Source organism: Cololabis saira, chromosome 17 (genome assembly GCF_033807715.1).
Source record: "Cololabis saira isolate AMF1-May2022 chromosome 17, fColSai1.1, whole genome shotgun sequence".
Taxonomy (NCBI): Eukaryota; Metazoa; Chordata; class Actinopteri; order Beloniformes; family Belonidae; genus Cololabis; species Cololabis saira.
Window position 1 is genome coordinate 20,933,948 of NC_084603.1, and position 18,302 is coordinate 20,952,249.

Below are 18,302 nucleotides of genomic sequence, written 5' to 3' on the forward strand. Positions count from 1 at the left end.
TTCTTGCCTATAATTTTTTTGTGGAACCATTGTATTTCATTTGAGTCATTATTCTTATGTTTTTTTTAATGTCATTCTGACTCACTTATAAACTGTGCTTTTTCCACTCTTAAACCATAGAAAGACCTTGAAAAAAGAAACATGATTGAGTAATTTCATTCGTACATCAAACAATTGCTACAATTAATCAGATCTGATCATCAGAGCAGCCACAAAGGTATTTCTCAGAATTTTTTATAGCTTTTAAGAACCAATCCAACACTTAAAAGAAGGAAATAAGAAACTATAACAGATTATTACATTATTAAAATAATCCTTAGTTGTATCTCAAAAAGTAAGAATGAAAAATCATTTTCTGCATTTAATTATTTTGATTTATAAAAAAGTTAAACAGCATTTTATACATTATTATAATGCTCTTGTAAGATAATCCTATTAGAGGGCTTGTAAGATGGTTATTTAAACTAGGTACTCTTGCATTGTAGTTGTGTTTTATCAAAAGTAAATTATTTGAACAATTTATCTACTATTGCTAAAGTGTCTTACCCAAGAGCATCTGCTCTCTTGCGGAGCCACAAACCACCTCTTTAGTGAGCAACGCTAAAATATTCTTAAGAGGGAGCTACAGCTGTACTCAAACTTAACAGGTTAGTGTTTGTTGGTTTTCATAGTGGCAAGCAGAAGATGATATTAAAAAGACCACCTTGCACACAAGTTTAAAAGTACTAAGCTGAAAGCGCCTGACTCACCACAGTGAGTTGTCTGAGCTCTCACACTGAGGTGTCGCATGCCACGGAGAGAATGGCCTGACAGTCAGCAGCCAATGGACAGCGGGCTGATGTCACTGTTGGAATCACAGAGGTCAGCAGTGGTGCCATCACTTAGAATACATTTGGACCAGTCTCCCCAATAGCACGCAGCGTTGGATTTCCTGTGTGACTATATACACACATGCGTGCAAACCAAAAAACCTCAATAAACAAAAATATCTGTTGCTTTCTCATAGAGCAAGAAGATCATTCACTGTGTGAGCTGATGACTTGTCATGCGGGGAGTAAAAAGTACAGTTCTTTAGATAAATGGACAGTTTTGAGAGCAAATAGAGCCCCTTTACTGGCCAGAGTAAGGGACTTATCCTACACCTTTGCCCACCTCTAAGCAAACTAGACTCAAACACTACGAGCTGGGGGGGATTTGGTGTTTTGCTGGAGGATACTTCAGCAGGACTGATACGTGGTGACAGCGAAGTTTAAACTGAACCACCACCCATCTAGATAAATGGAAAACAGTTTTACAGCACTTTTCTTGTCTTTGACCAAACAAATGTCCTTTACAGAACAAGTCAACTTCACCCACCAGGATTTTTTTATATATATATTTCATAGCGCAGGCCTCCACCATGTGTTAGGGCAATGATATGTTACCATAGGACACATTGGGACTAAAACCAATGACCCCGAGGTAAAACCAAAGTTTGCAGGAGTTGACATATACAAACATGGACAAATATGTTGGTACCCTTCCATTAAAGAAAGAAAACCCCCACTGGGGTCGTTGAAATAACTTAAGACTGACAAAAGCAATAGTAAATAGTTTATTAAAAAGGGACAAATTAACTACAGTTGCAATTTTCATTAAGAAATTTAGGGTCCACAGGACTCTTGCCAACTTTTCTGGATGTGGCTGCAAGAAATATATCGATGACAAATTGAAAAGATGGATAATATGAATAGCGAAAGAAAACTTTCCCAGGAGATTCACGGTAAACACAAATCAATCAAGATCAAGTTACTCCAGTGTGGGCTCGTACTATCAACAGCTGTTTGAGCCAAGGATAACCAAGGAGGACGCCACCGTTGACAGCAAAGCATAAGGAAAGCAGACTGAAATTTGTCAAAATGCATAATCAGAAACAGAAATCACCAAGTTTCTGGAAGAATGTCCTCTGGACAGATGAGATCAAACTGGAGCTTTTGGACAAGTTACATCACTGCAATGTGTACAGACACGAAAATAAGAATTTAAAAAAGAAACACTGCAGCTGCTGTGAGACATGAAAGAGGCTCAGTTATGTTCTGATACTGCTTTGGTGTGTCTGGTACAGGGTGTCTTGACTCTGCAGATACAATGAAATCTCAAGACTACTGAGGCGTTCTGGAGTGAAATCTGCTGCTCAGAGCCAGAAAGCCTGGTCTCAGTTCCTGGTCCTGGGGGCTTCTGCTTTTTGTTGGTTTGTAGTGAGTGTATGAAAGGAATGGTGGACAGGTGACTGCATCTTGCGTATTAATGTGTTTTGAGTGGCCAACATGGCTAGAGAAGCTTGCAGGCAATGTACCACTGCAGTATCAAAGGAGTAACCATATAGGTTGTTTGTTTTGGGTTATTTTTACCCCTCAATGTGTAAATAAAGAGTCTTAAAACAAACATCCTGATATATGCAAAAATTTGGTTTATTTACTGTACTTTACAATACATACAAAAACATTCTTTCAAAAAAAGGTGCTTTTTTAACACTGTATAAAAGTGTTGCATTGTAAACGAGGAATTGTGGCAATTTTTTTTTTTTTTTTACAAAAGTATAATTAATTTTGTCATAGGTTTACATCTCATTTTAGAGCAAACAGCTTTCTTAAGAATTAAATGACACTAACCCATACTTGTTTAAGGATTTGTTGGTTGTCATAAATGAGCATGGATCACACAGATTTGAAGGGATTCTTCAAAAGTGTTCCTCTAATTTATATATTGCACTTACATTTTTTTTTTAAACATGTGCAACCCTCATAAGGCATTTGGGCTGAAGCTTTTTAAATATAATCACACCGGAGAAGACAAATGCATGTGCTATACACATGTTGAGGCCTAATTTGAGGGGAAAAGAAATCTAAGAGTGACTCAAAGGGCTACAAAATTATTGCAAATTATCGGTTTTCAAAACTTGAATGGTCTCTTTTCCATGTTACAGTCCAGGACAGTTAATGATCATATCTGAGGCAGCTTCACATCTCAAACAGTGATTTGACAGAAAAATAATTCATACAGAAGACAACTTAATCCTCAGCAAGAAGACCGTTGAATAGGAAGGGTGTCAAATATAACACAATAACACATTAGAATTATTTTTAATCCATGGTCACCCAGAAATGAAAAATGCTGATAGCTTAAGAGAGACCTAACTGTTTTGATGTAAGCAATGAAAAAAAAAAAAGCAGCTCATGGTTTAGTAAGATTATTTGCTTACCAAAAATAGAGAAAAACCTTAGCTTTAAGTAAGCAAATATTAAGACAAAAATGCACTCTTCATGGGATGACAAACACTACTACAGTTTACAGCAAAACAACTTCAATCTTCTCTGCACAGAAAGTGCCCTAACAAGGGTTTCAGTAAAGCTTTCAAGGTGTCGAAAAACTACCAATAAATAGCAAATTAAGAATTATATGGTACAGAAGATGACTTTGCCATTACTGCTTTTACACAGTGCTCACACAGATTTATTTTGAAGCCCTAACGTGGCCAAAAGATACATTCATTTATTCTTCTCTCTCCCATGCCTGTTTGATATGATGAACAAGCAGTATTTGCACTTGTAGTCAAGATTCCACTAGTAACAAATAGTCTGCAAGAACACTTCAAATCATAAAGAGAGACCCACAGCTTTTATGGAAAATCTTTAAGTCAATATTAGTCTTACAAATAGGTATAACTTATAATCAGAAGCATGGAAATCACCACCACACCAGTGAAATGCTGCTATGCCTGTTGCTACTTTTTTGTCTCAGTTAAGCATATTGTATCAGATGAAGGGTTTTTGTAGCGTAGCTCTCTGACTCAGCCACTCTTTTTGGTGATGCCACCCGTTCGCTGTTTGCGAGCCGTGATCATTTCCTTTGAAACACTCTTGCAGTCTTTGGCCAAGCCCAGGAAGCACATGAGGTCTATGAAGGCAGTGGTGAGATTGAGCTTGCAGCCAAACTCACTTGTGGCATAGTCGAAGGGAAATGTGTGATGGTAGTTGTGGAAGCCTTCCCCTGAAAAACCAGAAGGGAAAAAAAGGGTTTTGCTGACTGTAAACAAATACAGAGGATTATGAACATATGCATGAACACACTTTGCGTAACAATCTTCATAATGGCAATGACATCACGTGTTAAATGAATCTTGATTTGAACAGATCACAAGAATCTTGGAGAGGAATGAACAGCTGTTGGCAGCATGTGACTGTTAATTCGATTTGTCATAGTGGGGACTTATTTTGGATTTGAAAGTCAAAAGGGCTGACCGTTACCCAATCTAATTCACAAACTACCAGGAATCTAATTTGCTCGATTATATCCCATCCAGACCCTCAGAGAGTGAGTGTGTGACCCTCGCTCACAAGCCTGCTATTGTGCGGGACTGGATGTGGGTCAGGTGCTCCCCAAGCTTTGATGCATCGTCACCACTGTGAGGAATGAGACTGAATTTGGTGATTTCAAAAGGTCGGGATGGAAGGCCAAAAATGTGATGGATAAAGAGATAAATAGGAAAACATTGCATGATGGAGGAGGGGGGGGGCGTACATTTTGATTCAATCTTGAGTATATTTGGGATTTATGAGTAAATTTAGCTGAAGTATGCTATCCATGTAAACTATGTGGAGCAAAGCCCCCGCTTTCCATGAATACGTCCAGTTCAGATCAAATGCGTGGAGAAAAATACAAATCGTGCATGTTTACTCCTCGTCACCTTGACAGTTTTTGGTTCTTGTCTCTATCATTTCAACCATTAGTTAAGTAGTCTATCTACACTTCTTTTCACAAGATTTAATCAACAATATTATTAACAAACAAATACACTGATGTTAAAAAGGAAGCATATCATCTTTCATTTTCATGGTTTCACCCATTAGAACATATTGCATCACAATGCCAACCAAGCTTTAGTTGTCAGACAGACGGGATATTCTACAGAGAATATTTTACACCGAGGTTCATTCTTGTCAGGTACTGCCAGGTGCTCAAGGTGTGGCTAGACACACAGACAAAACAACACCTGCATCATCATTACTCCACCACCATGCAGCTTTCGGTGTTCGCCAAATGTCATTTAAGTTGTATCTTGAATATTTCAAGAAGGCTTCTTTCTCACTACACAATGGACTCCAAATGGTTTTATATGATCCTGTAATCCTTCCCAGATTGATAGGCAACCACTACTGCTTCTTTTAGTACACGGCTACATCTGTCCTACTTGGCATTACAGTAACGTAGACCTAAATGCTCCTTACCACCAAACTTCTGCTCTTATAAAAGTGGTCACACTTCTCTTTTGATCAGCAGTATCTTGCTGCTGCAGTAAGAGTGTACTTGTTTTTGTCATATTCTATCCCTATGTTAGTGTTTGTTAAATAACAGAATGTTAAAATGTTTGAATTCTTGTTGCCAATCTGAAGATGTAACACCAGGGAGTGAGACAGTGGTGATAGAGTTACCATTGTGTCACGAGAAAGCATAGACTCAACAAATTTCACTTTTAATCTGCTTAGATAACTGTGTTCATTTACTCTAAATTTGTAACCTTGACCAAACCAGTTTATGTTCAATGTTCCAGATTAAATCGGTTGTGAAAACCACCATCTTTCATCTTCTCATGATCAGCACTTGACCGATCTTTGATAAATGTAAGATTGTTAAATAACTGATAACATTTTCACTGTCATCTTATAAGATGGACAGTGGATTTACAAACTGATTTTATTGAATCACAATCCAGTGGTGTTTTATTCTTTTCAGCACTGAATCTATTTGTTGGTCATGCATAGATTTCCAACGGAAACAATTATTATCCCTTTTGATCAGAAATTCATGTTGAATTCAGGACTGCTGATGCATCTTGTTTTTGAGAACGGGCACAGATCCTGAAGCAGTTAGACAAGACTAACAAACTCAGCTGATTATGTTACTCCCAATTATGTTTGATCACAGCTCATTCGTCAACCCAGTTCTTTTGAAGAAAACCTGGCTTTGCTAAACTCACTACATAACTATAACCTCTCAAGGCAGGGTCTGATTTAAATGTTTTTTTGTTTTGTTAAATTGCATTTTTGTTTTATTATTATGTCCTGATACATAACATCTTTGAAATTGAAAAATGTGTCTTTATTTCAAATAATCTTATAGATCCATTAGCTAATACCATGAAGCATCTTAGCATAAATTGGAGATACATATGAAAAAGTGTGTAGTCTGACAAAATAAGGTTGTTTTTCTACAATTATTAGTGGCAGCCTGTGGTGGACAAAGCAAAAGAAAATAACTTAACTCCTGAAAATAATGTCCTTAAAGACGATGAGTGCAATTAACTAAATATTGTACGTAGCTTAAAGTCTGCTCAGCTCTAAATGTGAACTCTAGAGGAGGCACAACCAGACAAAAACACCACCAAGTGGATTAGCACACTGTCCCCCCACAAGTGCCACGCTGAAATAGTTTGGTGAGAGTTCCTGACTTAGCAAGGCCGTCTTTGTACATGCTTGAAAGGTTAATTCAAACGTCCTTCAGTCATACACAGACTAAAGGATTACACAGACATACTTTGAAAGACATAATTGATAGGAAGAAAAAAAAAAAAGGATCAATCCTTACCTATGGCAGTGAAAGCAACCAGTGGATTTTCCCTTGGGTTAATGGTCTTGTCATAAGGCCTGTTGCCCCACATGTGCGCAGCACTGTTCACCAGCCAGGTTGCATTGAGCACAATAGTGTACCTCAGGAGTCCAGGCACGAAGTAACCCACAGTCAATGATTCCCCCCAGAAGTACCAGGGTACCAACATGGGCACGAGGAAGCAAAGGATCAACACAGACATCTTGTAGTATCTGAAAAGAACAAATTCTGTTTCACACAAACTGCTTTGGATTTGGTCATCATTGGATATACAGTTAAGCTAAATACAAACAATACCGTTATCAAACATTATCTGATTTGTAAGTAAAGTGCCAAAAGTCAGAGTGGATTCTATGATCATACCCTCTCAATAGTAATGAAAACACTATCATACCTGCACAAATGTAAGAGTAAAGAGCTCCATTGAAGCTCCAAATACATATCTCTTTATTACTATGACTATCCCCTGACAATTTGCAAATAAGACACTGCAAACAGTGAACTAATATGCTCTGTTGACAGAGTCCTTTGAACCAGCAAATCTCTGGACAGCGTTTTTCTGTGTGAGAAAAATAAAAAAATCTGTTATTGCTTCCAGAGAAGCAGAAAGCTGGTCCAAGACCAAATCAGGGGACACTCTGCAGTCTGGACCCCTTCCAGGACTGGATCAGAACCAGAACACTACATTTGGTAGCCTAAGAACAAGCTCTTTGCTGGTCGAGAGCTTTAAAAAAAACACATTTGGCGTTGGGGGCACAAGCTTTGGTTTCTATGGTTACCACCCAGACACAGTAATTTGTATCAGGGTGCGCTAGAGAAGTGAAACATGTAAAACATGCAGGACAGGGGGTCCTGAGGACAACTGGCCTAATCTGTAACCGGCCCGGTCCAGGAGAGAAAAACTATTACGTAGATACTCTGCATGCATGTGCGTGCCATGGCCCTTGTTAAAGTACAGCTAACATTTATATTTGCATATCAGTTTCGCAGTAATATGGAAGCATTATCCATTTAATCTACTAGACAGAATGTTAGCATGTTGTATTACTGCATAAGATAACTAAGCAAAGACATGATTACTGTGAAATTCGAGCCACTAAAACGACTGAGTGTAGTGCTCTGCAGTGACAGCAGATAATTGCAAACTGTTTCTTGTTATGTCTGACAAGGAATACCTGGTTAATCTGAATAATTGATGAAAACTGTGCATATCAAACTGATACGATTACATTTTCTCACCGTCTCTGGAACATCACCACTTTATCCGCCCTCAGGTCCGCCAGCTCCAGTTTCCGGCCTTTTTCAATAACGTCAGGATGTTTGCGAACAAGCAGCCAACCAATGTGGGAGAAGAAGAACCCCCGCGTAGCGTTGTGAGGGTCTGCGTCTGTCTCAGAGTACTTATGGTGGACACGGTGGTCCCTCGTCCACTCGTAAATGTCATTCTTCATGTGGGGGAGATAAATAAATGAGGTCACTTTGATGAAGATTAAACATTGACATAGTTTTAACTTCCATTACCATACAAATACTAGAGACTTGTTTCTACTCCTCTTTCAGTGGAAAACATGTATATCATAATCATACAGATGACTTTTTGTTTTAAAACTTACAAGATTATAAAAATAGGCCATGTGAAATGTTTACGTTCACGTCTGCTTTACCTGAAATGCCATGGAGTTGCCAAGAGCGAGAAAGACTCGCAGGGGGACCGAAGCCTTGTAGGATCTGTGGCTCCATAATCTGTGTGCACCAGCAGTCACACCAAGAGCACTTATAAAGTAACACACTGCGGCTGCAAGAAAGAGAGGTGGAAAGGACAGGTGTCTCACAGGGAACTGTCACCACTTCTCTAAAGGTGAATTTCATACCCATGAGAACAGTGTCATTGGGACACCAAGCTGTTTTTATAACACTCAAGCCTTTTTTTTTTTTTTTTGTTCTGAGACAAGTCATCTGTGCAGGGAGATGGGGTGGTGGGAGCATGCAGGCCAACCCTCACACTTCTGTTGTTCTAAAACTGATGAATGCATTGCTATGTGAGGCCTAGACAAGACTAGCCAGGATCTGAAACCCGGGAACTTCTGATTGGCAATGAGCAGTCTCTTGTTGTGCCATGCAGCTCACAATGGGATGTCTATATTAAACGGCGATTGTGCTTTGTGTTCCCCAGTGAAATAATATGCAGCTCAGCATTGCAAAGAGAGGGAAAAATTATGCAGTGCAAGAGTGAAAACAAAGTTGAGCTTGTTTGGGAATTTGAGTCATGCCTTAACAGTCTACATATATTAAGCACAAATTTGTATTATTCAGCAAACTGTTTTGATGACTGAAATTCAAAACACTTCTAATTTAAGACATGTGGAACATTCCAACAAGCTCAAATAGTTTATAATGAGTCACAGGTTTGAGCTGCAAAAGATGCATGGCTGTGTGCACTGCTGGCTACTGCTTTTGTTTTCATTTTAAGCACTGAAATAAAATAAAAAGGCTACTTGAGTGTACACAAAATGAATTTGTTTAAGACATGCTTCAGTTCATACTCTTATAAAATGAAGCAAAAATACAGTTCAACACCAACTGGGCTTGAACAAAAAAGATATTTGTCCGCTTAGTTACTAAATCCAAAAGATGTACCAAACAACACTAACTGGCTCCAGCTGGATCCGACACACCCAAGTGTTATATACCAACTCTGACAAATCAAATCAACACAATTCTGTTTTTCCAGCAGCACTAGAGTTGCCTGAAAAGGTCTCACCATCAACAGCACATGGCAGAAATCGTTAAGGGTTACAAGATAGCTCTAAAAATCACAGTTGGTGACTCCAACATTTAAAACTCATGCTTACCAAAAATAACATTTTAGTTTTGTCACAGAGAACAACTCTTTAACCGTTCCGAAGCATGGTTTACAGACCAGTGAGTTAAACATTGAACAGTGGAGATGTCACCAGTCCCTCTGTTTAAAAAGCAAATTCCTCTAACACAACATCACAGCGCCAGTTAAACACTGACATGACCGAGGACTGTTGTGGAGATGCACTGCTGCATCAACTCACCATAATCAAGGGAAACATTAACATCTTGCAGACAATTGTGAAGGGAGCTACAGGTTATCACTCTATGACTGCACTACAAGAGATAGTACATTTAACAATAACAATAAGAGGGAATGACAAGTTTTGGTGAAGCCTAGTCTGCATTATTAAAGCACCAGAGTGAAAATCAATGACTGATCGTGCAATGATTGCTGCTTTAAGGTGACACAACCAGCTTGTAAGTTCAAAGTTTTTAGTAAATCACCTTTTGGGTTTACATATCTTCCCTATATTTCATGGTAAGTTTTGTCTGAAAATCTGATGATTCTGTATGAAACAGATGAGGATATTCCTAGGACTGTATACTGAAAATTAGGCCAGAGTGACTCATTCTCTATTATTCCCCTCAGACAGTGTTAGCAATGATCACACAGCATCAGCACATTCTGTCCTCTGATGTCTGTGGCTTGGAAGGAGGAAAAACCAACAAAAATCTGAAAATGTACGCAGTCATTTAATACTTACTCCATGCAAGAGTTAAAAATGATGCGTAGGGAATAAGAGTCAGTCCATAAAGCGCACCGACATGCAGTATAAACATCAGTAGGATATTTCTCCACACCAATATCGTCGGTGGTTTGGCCTCTTTCTCTTTATATGTGTGGTCAAAAACATCATCCGCAGTCGATGTCTCCGCCATGGCATCTCCGTTTTGCTGCTTGTCGGCGTGGTTATTTCTGGTCTCGGCTTCGGTCATCTTTCTAAAGGTGCAGCAGTGCGGAAAAAGGGGGAGATTTGTAGCTCAGTTTAATGCGCACAGCCTGATGCAGACAGACAGAGGTAGGTACGGTGGCCGGCTGGGCTCAAGCACACGCCTGTACAACCCACAGCGAGCACATCACTCTTCAAGTGATCACACAGTATGCACATTAAGCAGGGGTTTCGGTTAGCTCTGGTAAAACATTTTAAATAACACGTGAATCATGTTCGGTGACATAACTTACATGAATTTCCAACAGCGTTTGTTCTTTGAAAGAAACAAAAATCAACTACAGATGTTGCGCCGAAAAGAGCACCCCTTCGTAAAAAGTAGCCCCGAGGCGGGAACGCGCATTTGAGAACAGTCGCTTCTTCATACACAGTTAAACCAGGTGTGAAGCGGAAATGCATGATTGTGTCTGATGGATAATAAGTAACATACTTTACGGACACTTGTTTGTAATGTAACTATGGGCACTTAGAGACAGACAACCATACTACCAACTGAAATAGCCTCCTATGCTAGGCTATGTATGTCAACATCAGCCAAGATGTATAATATAGTTACAGGTGAAGAATATGGTGTAAAAGTTCATTTATTTCAATAATTCAACTAGAATATGGTGTAAGAGTTAATTTATTTCAATAATTCAACTAGAATATGGTGTAAAAGTTAACTTATTTCAATAATTCAACTAGAATATGGTGTAAAAGTTAACTTATTTCAATAATTCAACTAGAATATGGTGTAAAAGTTAACTTATTTCAATAATTCAACTAGAATATGGTGTAAAAGTTAATTTATTTCAATAATTCAACTAGAATATGGTGTAAAAGTTAACTTATTTCAATAATTCAACTAGAATATGGTGTAAAAGTTAACTTATTTCAATAATTCAACTAGAATATGGTGTAAAAGTTAATGAAAATACGGTACAAATCGTGTCCCGTATTAGTTCAATACGGGACGCAACATTTTTTTCTCAAATAAAGGACAATTCCGTATTTTACGGGACGGGTGGCAACCCTACTTACATAACTAGTATCGTAGCCATACACGATACAGGAACTTGAATAGCCTGAATTATGGTTCTGCGTTAAATCGACGCAGAGCCTACGGTGCGCGTCGCCGCGCACCCTACGCCGTGGGTCTGCGTCGGTGTAACGCGGGACCATAAATCAGCCTTTAGGTGCGACATTTAGACGCCTGAACTTGACTCCATCTAGAATCTAGAAATGCAACTGTGTTCCATCATATTTACGTGTCTTGTGTGGAGCTCAATCAACTGTAACAGTATGAATGTATCACAAACTGGCAGTGGAGATGAATTTGTTAAAAGTGCGCTCTTACCCGAGTTAAGTCTTCTCAGCAAGGCTCACTTCAGATCAGACGAAGGGAGAATAAAGATGCAACACCGGGGCGCTGATGCTCAGCCAGCTCCTTCTGTCAGCTCCGAGCTCGTTTTAAAGCAACTGCGCAATTGGGGAAACAGATGCCACCGGCAGTATATATCCCTATTGGCTGTCTGCTGAACTGATGTTTACCTCCCCTCCACCCCGGCTCCAGACACTTTATACAAATAACCGCTGTTCCGTGTTTACAAATCAGCAAGGTTCAAATATAACTATCAAAACTGATTAAACATTGAAAGAGATTGCAGACTCACATCACTTCATCTGACGTCATGGAGTTACACATGTCTTGAGACATTTTATGACCGTTACTTTCATCGGAAGTGGCAGTTGCATAATAAAAAAATGCGTTTTTTTTATAGCTTTTGGTTGTTTTGGGGGGTTTCACGTATTAATAGAAGGTGTGCATGTGAAGAAATATATTTTCTTTTTTTTTCAATTATGCTTTTTATTGTTTCCTTCACAGACATTCATCACGACAGTCCAATGCATCAACAGAGCAGCAAAAATATACGAATAAAGAGGTATATAAAAATAAGTTAAAAAAAAATAGCAGGTACAGCTGAATTCACCAAAGGTTGACATTGATGATAGAAACTAAAGACACAGAAAAAGTGAAATAATACTAAAAGATCAAAATTAAATAATGACTATACATGAAATTCTATACCTAGAAGTACATATAACATATGCCTGCTATACATATACATATGAAGACGTGAAAAAACTAACCCAGTGAATGTTTGATCTGTAGACTTTGTTTCTGAATCCTCATCTATCATTTTTATATTAGTTTACATTTCCCTGATCCATGATCTGTGTTAGAAATGGGTCCCAGATTTCAATATAAGTGTCTAATTTCCCATTTATTTTATATATCAGACGTTCGTATGATGCAGTTTCTAAGAAATATATTTTTGTTACTTTGGTAAAGTTTGCAGAGCAGAAAGCATGACATATGAGACTGCTCACTGTTTTGAGTTGTGGCTCTATGTCACTGCTGATAGATACAAAGTTTCTGTCCCCGTCTGTGCCTGTTGACCCTTGGCAAAAAAGGATGCTGAACATGAGCATCATCGTATCACCTCAAAGATAACAGCATTTTATCTTCAATTGAGGGCCATCTTGTCTAAACATATGGCCTCACATAAACGGTGATTACCTCTCCGCAGTGACGATGCCATTGGAACCTGGTGATATTGTGACCTTTAGTAAACTAGAATGAATGGGATGACTATCACAACCGTTATGAAACATTCGTTTTTTTACCATCTCCGAAAGAATCATGTGAAAAATGGCAATGGCACCATCCAGTGTATAAATGCAGGTACTGCTGCAGGGAGATACAACATTTTCACAATACACTTAAAGACGCATACAAACAAAAAGGTACAGGTGAACAAACATTAATGATGATTTAATTCCATTTGGGTGAACTCCAGGTATTGGTTTATTATGATTCTGATACACGTCTCAAAGTCTGTTGTATTAAAGTCAGAGGTGTCAAGTAACGAAGTACAAATACTTTGTTACCTTACTTAAGTAGAAATTTTGGTTATCTATACTTCACTGGAGTAATTATTTTTCAGACGACTTTTTACTTTTACTCCTTACATTTTCACACAATTATCTGTACTTTTTACTCCTTACATTTTAAAAACAGCCTCGTTACTCTATTTCATTTGGGCCTTTAAACAAAACTATCCAGTTAAATTGCGGGTAGAGGGAATTTGGTTGTGGTTGTTTCAGATGTTCTTGTCCAGTTTTGTTCTTACATCCGTTGCCCTCAGATTCCTGCAACTAAACTTGGATGTACATTCCAATAAAGGTTAGGATAAATGATAACATGCCTCTGAAGTTTGACTTTTTGCACCATTACAATACTTATAGGCAAGTAGACATCATATCTCCTGCTCTCTGAAACACATGTTAATGCTCAATAGTACACATATATGGTTCTTTAATATATTTGCATTATACTAAGATGCATTCATTTTCAATGGCTTTTGTCCTTAATGGCTTTTTTCCCCTTACATTACTTTTACCTTTATACTTTAAGTAGTTTTGAAACCAGTACTTTTATACTTTTACTTGAGTAAAAAACTTGAGTTGATACTTCAACTTCTACAGGAGTATTTTTAAACTCTAGTATCTATACTTCTACCTGAGTAATGAATGTGAATACTTTTGACACCTCTGATTAAAGTTCACTATAATAAAACAATAATGAAAGTCTTCCTTCTAGCCAAATTTAAGCAACCCGTGTTGTTTGATAATTAAAACTCATAAATCCATGATTGAAGAAAAAAAAAACTTTTTGCTACCTCTCAAAAAGTATCACTAGCTCACAATGAGGAGTATGTGGGAACATGTCCACAGGAACAGCGAGAGTGGGAGAAAAGGCCTCTCCTGTCAGTTTCCTGTGTGGGTCTGGAGAACAACAAAGCTCCCTGAAATTCCTCATAGCCTCCCCGTCTGGTTTACAAGACACATACACCAGCCTGCGGATAGCCGGCTGGTTTCGTAGAGCTCGGACCACTTTGTGGTGGAGGCCAGCTCGAGCTGGATTTACCACAGCTGTAAGACCTCCGACTGCAGAGCTTAACTGAGACATAAGACCAGGAAGTACCACCTCTGCTTTCCCAGGGAGAAACTCACAGTTCAGTATGTTATTGAGAGCTGCATTGTGAATGGCGTCCTCCACTGCTTGTTCTATAAGCTCTATACCGATAACTCTGTCCAGTCTGGGGGACATGGTGATGCCGATGGCACCAGTTCCGCAGCACACATCCAGAAGAGTACCAGCAACTTTTGTTGGTCCGCTTCCTCGTCTGGAGTCTGGAAAACACAGATCTCTCAGTGTTCTATAGAGAACCTGAGCAGCTGCGTGGTTCACCTGGAAAAATGCATCAGCGGAGATGCGAAACTTGAAGCCAAGAACCTGCGAATCATGAAACAGAACAGAAAAGCCATTTAATAACAACATAACAAGGCATACTGTACATAAAGGGGGAGCTCCTCATTGGTTCTTACATAAATTCAATAATTAAAAGGATGCCCCGCTCATTTTGGCTGATAAAAGTTAAAACAGTTGTTGTATACCGTCTCCAAGTCAATTATCATTTAACATGGGGGGAAAGAGAAACAAAACATGCCATCAACCTTGAAAAATTCTTTGACACAATGTTTTTGGCACTTCAACCATATTAGCAAATAAATGTCAGAATTGCAATGTCACTGCATCAATTTCAAGTCATCACATTTTTATGGCTTCTCTTAGGATTTTATGAAATTGTTAAAAGTGTGAGGGTTTTTTTCTGTAAGATTGTACACTGATGGTTGCTATCAGTGCAGAACCACCTCCCGTTTTTATGAGCAGACTGATTAGCTGAGATCTTCTTTAGGTGAGGACGGTGAAGAGGAACGGATGTTTAAGATTGATGGGTCCCCTCCTGTTTTTTTCTGGGTTTTGGTTGTCGTAGATCTTCGCAGGGTTGGCATGTCGGATTACAGATAGACAACAGAAAATATATAGCTGAAAGTGTGATATGTTTAAGTTTCTTTCACTGCAGTTGGCCTCCCAGATAAGGTTCAACAGATAAGGTTCAACATCGGCTGCTATAACGTACAAAACACCTCCCTTTTTCAGTATAAATATGACTGGATTGATGACCACAGTGTGCATTTCTCTCCTCCCTATGTGGTTTGAGAAAACCGTACCTCCGGATGGAAAACATTGTGCATGATATAATAAAAGCTTGTATTAACATTTGATTCTGTTCACTGCTTTTCTTATGGTGCATCAGACAAACAAACACGAGGATCTTACACTTCCCAAGATTGAATCTCTGAGAGTTACCCTGGTTTTGGAGGTTAAAGCGCTTAAATGGCTCTCACATTTCAGGGTATACCACCTTGAGGGGCAACAGTACGACGGAGTATTAGGGCCAAACTAAGACAAAAAAAAAAAAAAAATGGAAATTACGAAAATAAAGTCATAATAATATGAGAATAAAGTCGTAAAATTACCAGAATAAAGTCATAATGTTGTGAGAATAAAGTCATAATATTACGAGAATAAAGTCGTAATATTTTGAGAATAAAGTCGTAATATTTTGAGAATAAAGTCGTAATATTACGAGAATAAAGTCGTAATATTAAATATATTATAAATATAACTTCACAAGATGCTCAATATTCCTCATTTTAACACAGGGAGAAGATGCTCTTCCTGTTAGAGTTCTCATAAATTAACACTTTATTCTCATAAATTACCACTTTATTCTTGTAATATTACGACTTTATTCTCATAAATTACCACTTTATTCTTGTAATGTTACGACTTTATTCTCATAAATTACCACTTTATTCTTGTAATGTTACGACTTTATTCTCATAAATTACCACTTTATTCTTGTAATGTTACGACTTTATTCTCATAAATTACCACTTTATTCTTGTAATGTTACGACTTTATTCTCGTAATGTTACGTCTTTATTCTCGTAATGTTACGACTTTTTTCTCGTAATGTTACGACTTTATTCTATTACGACTTTATTTTCGCACCATTATGACTTTATTCTCGTAATTTTATGACTTTATTCTCGTAATTTCCAATTTTCTTTCGTCTTAGTTTGGCCCTAATACTCCGTTGTACAACAGACATCCCAAGGCCATCCTGGTACTGATTTCTTTTTCTATAAAACTCAACCTTTTTTTTTTTTTTTTTTTATCAATCATTGTTCTAGTAATTTTATAATCTGAACTCATTATTCAACTGATTTTTTTTTCTTTTATAAAGTCATGTTATTAAATTAACAATAGAAAAAACATTATCTTTGTCCAACATTTGCATACAGACAAAAACAGAGTGTAATTTTACCGAGCGTTACCTCCTCATATATGTGTGGCTGACCGTACAGGAGCTGGTAGGGGGATTCCTCATGGGTGGAGCGAGTCTTGCTGCTCTCTTGGAAGTACAGGGAGTCCAGCTGACAAACTGATCCAGGACCCTGTGTGAAATAATCCACCAGGTCAGCCTTATGTACAGCCACCTCTTCTGGGGTGAGAGTTTGTGGGTGAAAATACACTATAGCCATGGTGTGGCCGTCTGCATTTGTCCTCACGGTGACCTCTCTCCAGTGACCCCCGGCGTGGAACAGCAGGCAGGGCTGCAGCTGGGAGAGGCCGAGGAAGTCCTGATAACATCTGGCTACCAGTTTGTGCTTCTCTGGCATGTTGAGTAAGTGGTCTGCATTGACGCAGACAATGTTTCCCCTCCTGCCTGTGCCCACGTAAAATCCAACCGTCTTTGGATTTCCATCAACTCCTTTATTGACAGAAAATGTAGACTTGTTGCGATAGCCATCTCTGATTGGGGATGGCAGGATGGACAGGACAGGGAAGTTGAGTTTACCTGTCACAGCCGGTGAGGAAAGTGATTGAAGGTCACCTGAAAGGTGGCCCATGAGCTGTGACAGGATCCTCTCCTGGTGGTTTTGCTTGGACTCAAGCTGCTCTTCATAGCTCAGTCTCCACAGAGGGGTGACTGCATCAGCCAGCCTTTCCTCCCAGGACAGATCACCAGTCCACTGTCGTTTCTTCTGACTTTTCCTTTTCTTTGATAGTGTTTCCCGCTGGTCAGCTACAACGCTGTCACTCGTAGAGAACAGCCGGCAGCTTTTCCTCGACGTAAACCAAATACAACGCTTGGCAAATGTGACTGACCTTCTGCATGTCGCTGTAAAAGCCATTTACATTTCAAATCAAATAAATGGCATCTGTGGATGCAAATAAAGTTAAGCGCAGTTAGAATGGACCATAAACGCCACCGTTTTTTAAAAACCACATAGTTTTTTTATACGACTTTTGGTGGAGCACGTTTAATCGTCATCTGTTGATGATGCGTGTTTCCCATAGAGATATACACATAGATGCTGCAGCCCATTGGCGCTGACGAGCCGTGGGGCCGCCATCTTGGAGCGGGCACCCGCTCCACTCCAGCCATCTGCCTGGCTGGCGCTATTAAAGCAGCACAACGGAACTTTCAGCTTTTGTTGATTTTGTCGCCATCTTTTGGACAAAAGCGGTAGTGCTTTACCAGAAAGAACACTACATTTCCCATGAGCACCAGCGCGTACTGCCGGAAAACTCCTGTCCCGTCGCGTGCATTTGTTTTGATAGCGAAAGAAGACGGGATGGACTTTTCTGTTTCACCAAGTGAACAGACGGAACGCAAAAAAAAAGATCTTAAACTGCTGGAAAGGAATTGGAATTTACCGGGATACCTTAAACAAGGAAGCCATGGAGCGGTATATGGAGAAAATAATGGTTATTAATGGTTTGGATTCATATGAAATCCCTACTAAAGAATGAAGCTCCTTGTCGGAGCGCCACTCTTTAGAAAGGATTTACTGCCGCAGTTCTGCAGAACCACCGTCTCC

General features: G+C 38.9%; 2 protein-coding genes across 2 annotated transcripts; both read right to left on the reverse strand.

The window, feature by feature from the left end:
* Window positions 1-1,610: 1,610 nt before the first annotated feature.
* scdb (stearoyl-CoA desaturase b) lies at window positions 1,611-11,969 on the reverse strand. The gene is made up of 6 exons (XM_061744585.1): window positions 11,797-11,969; window positions 10,212-10,447; window positions 8,310-8,440; window positions 7,885-8,090; window positions 6,625-6,857; window positions 1,611-4,029 (listed from the first exon to the last, which is right to left on the reverse strand). Exons 2-6 carry the CDS (start codon window positions 10,441-10,443, stop codon window positions 3,830-3,832), a joined length of 1,002 nt encoding a protein of 333 aa, XP_061600569.1. The 5' UTR covers window positions 10,444-10,447; window positions 11,797-11,969; the 3' UTR covers window positions 1,611-3,829.
* A 339-nt stretch (window positions 11,970-12,308) lies between these two features.
* trmt2b (tRNA methyltransferase 2 homolog B) lies at window positions 12,309-17,762 on the reverse strand. The gene is made up of 2 exons (XM_061745644.1): window positions 16,752-17,762; window positions 12,309-14,799 (listed from the first exon to the last, which is right to left on the reverse strand). Exons 1-2 carry the CDS (start codon window positions 17,610-17,612, stop codon window positions 14,179-14,181), a joined length of 1,482 nt encoding a protein of 493 aa, XP_061601628.1. The 5' UTR covers window positions 17,613-17,762; the 3' UTR covers window positions 12,309-14,178.
* Between the last annotated feature and the right edge of the window lie 540 nt (window positions 17,763-18,302).

Coding starts and splice junctions, on each gene's coding strand:
- scdb (XM_061744585.1), bottom strand. CDS start 10,443: ATGACCGAAGCCGAGACCAGAAATAACCACGCCGACAAGCAGCAAAAC. Junction 8,091..8,309: donor GCAACTCCATGGCATTTCAG/GTAAAGCAGACG, acceptor CCCCACATGAAG/AATGACATTTACGAGTGGAC. Junction 4,030..6,624: donor GGTTGCTTTCACTGCCATAG/GTAAGGATTGAT, acceptor CTGGTTTTTCAG/GGGAAGGCTTCCACAACTAC.
- trmt2b (XM_061745644.1), bottom strand. CDS start 17,612: ATGGCTTTTACAGCGACATGCAGAAGGTCAGTCACATTTGCCAAGCGT. Junction 14,800..16,751: donor AGCCACACATATATGAGGAG/GTAACGCTCGGT, acceptor CATGATTCGCAG/GTTCTTGGCTTCAAGTTTCG.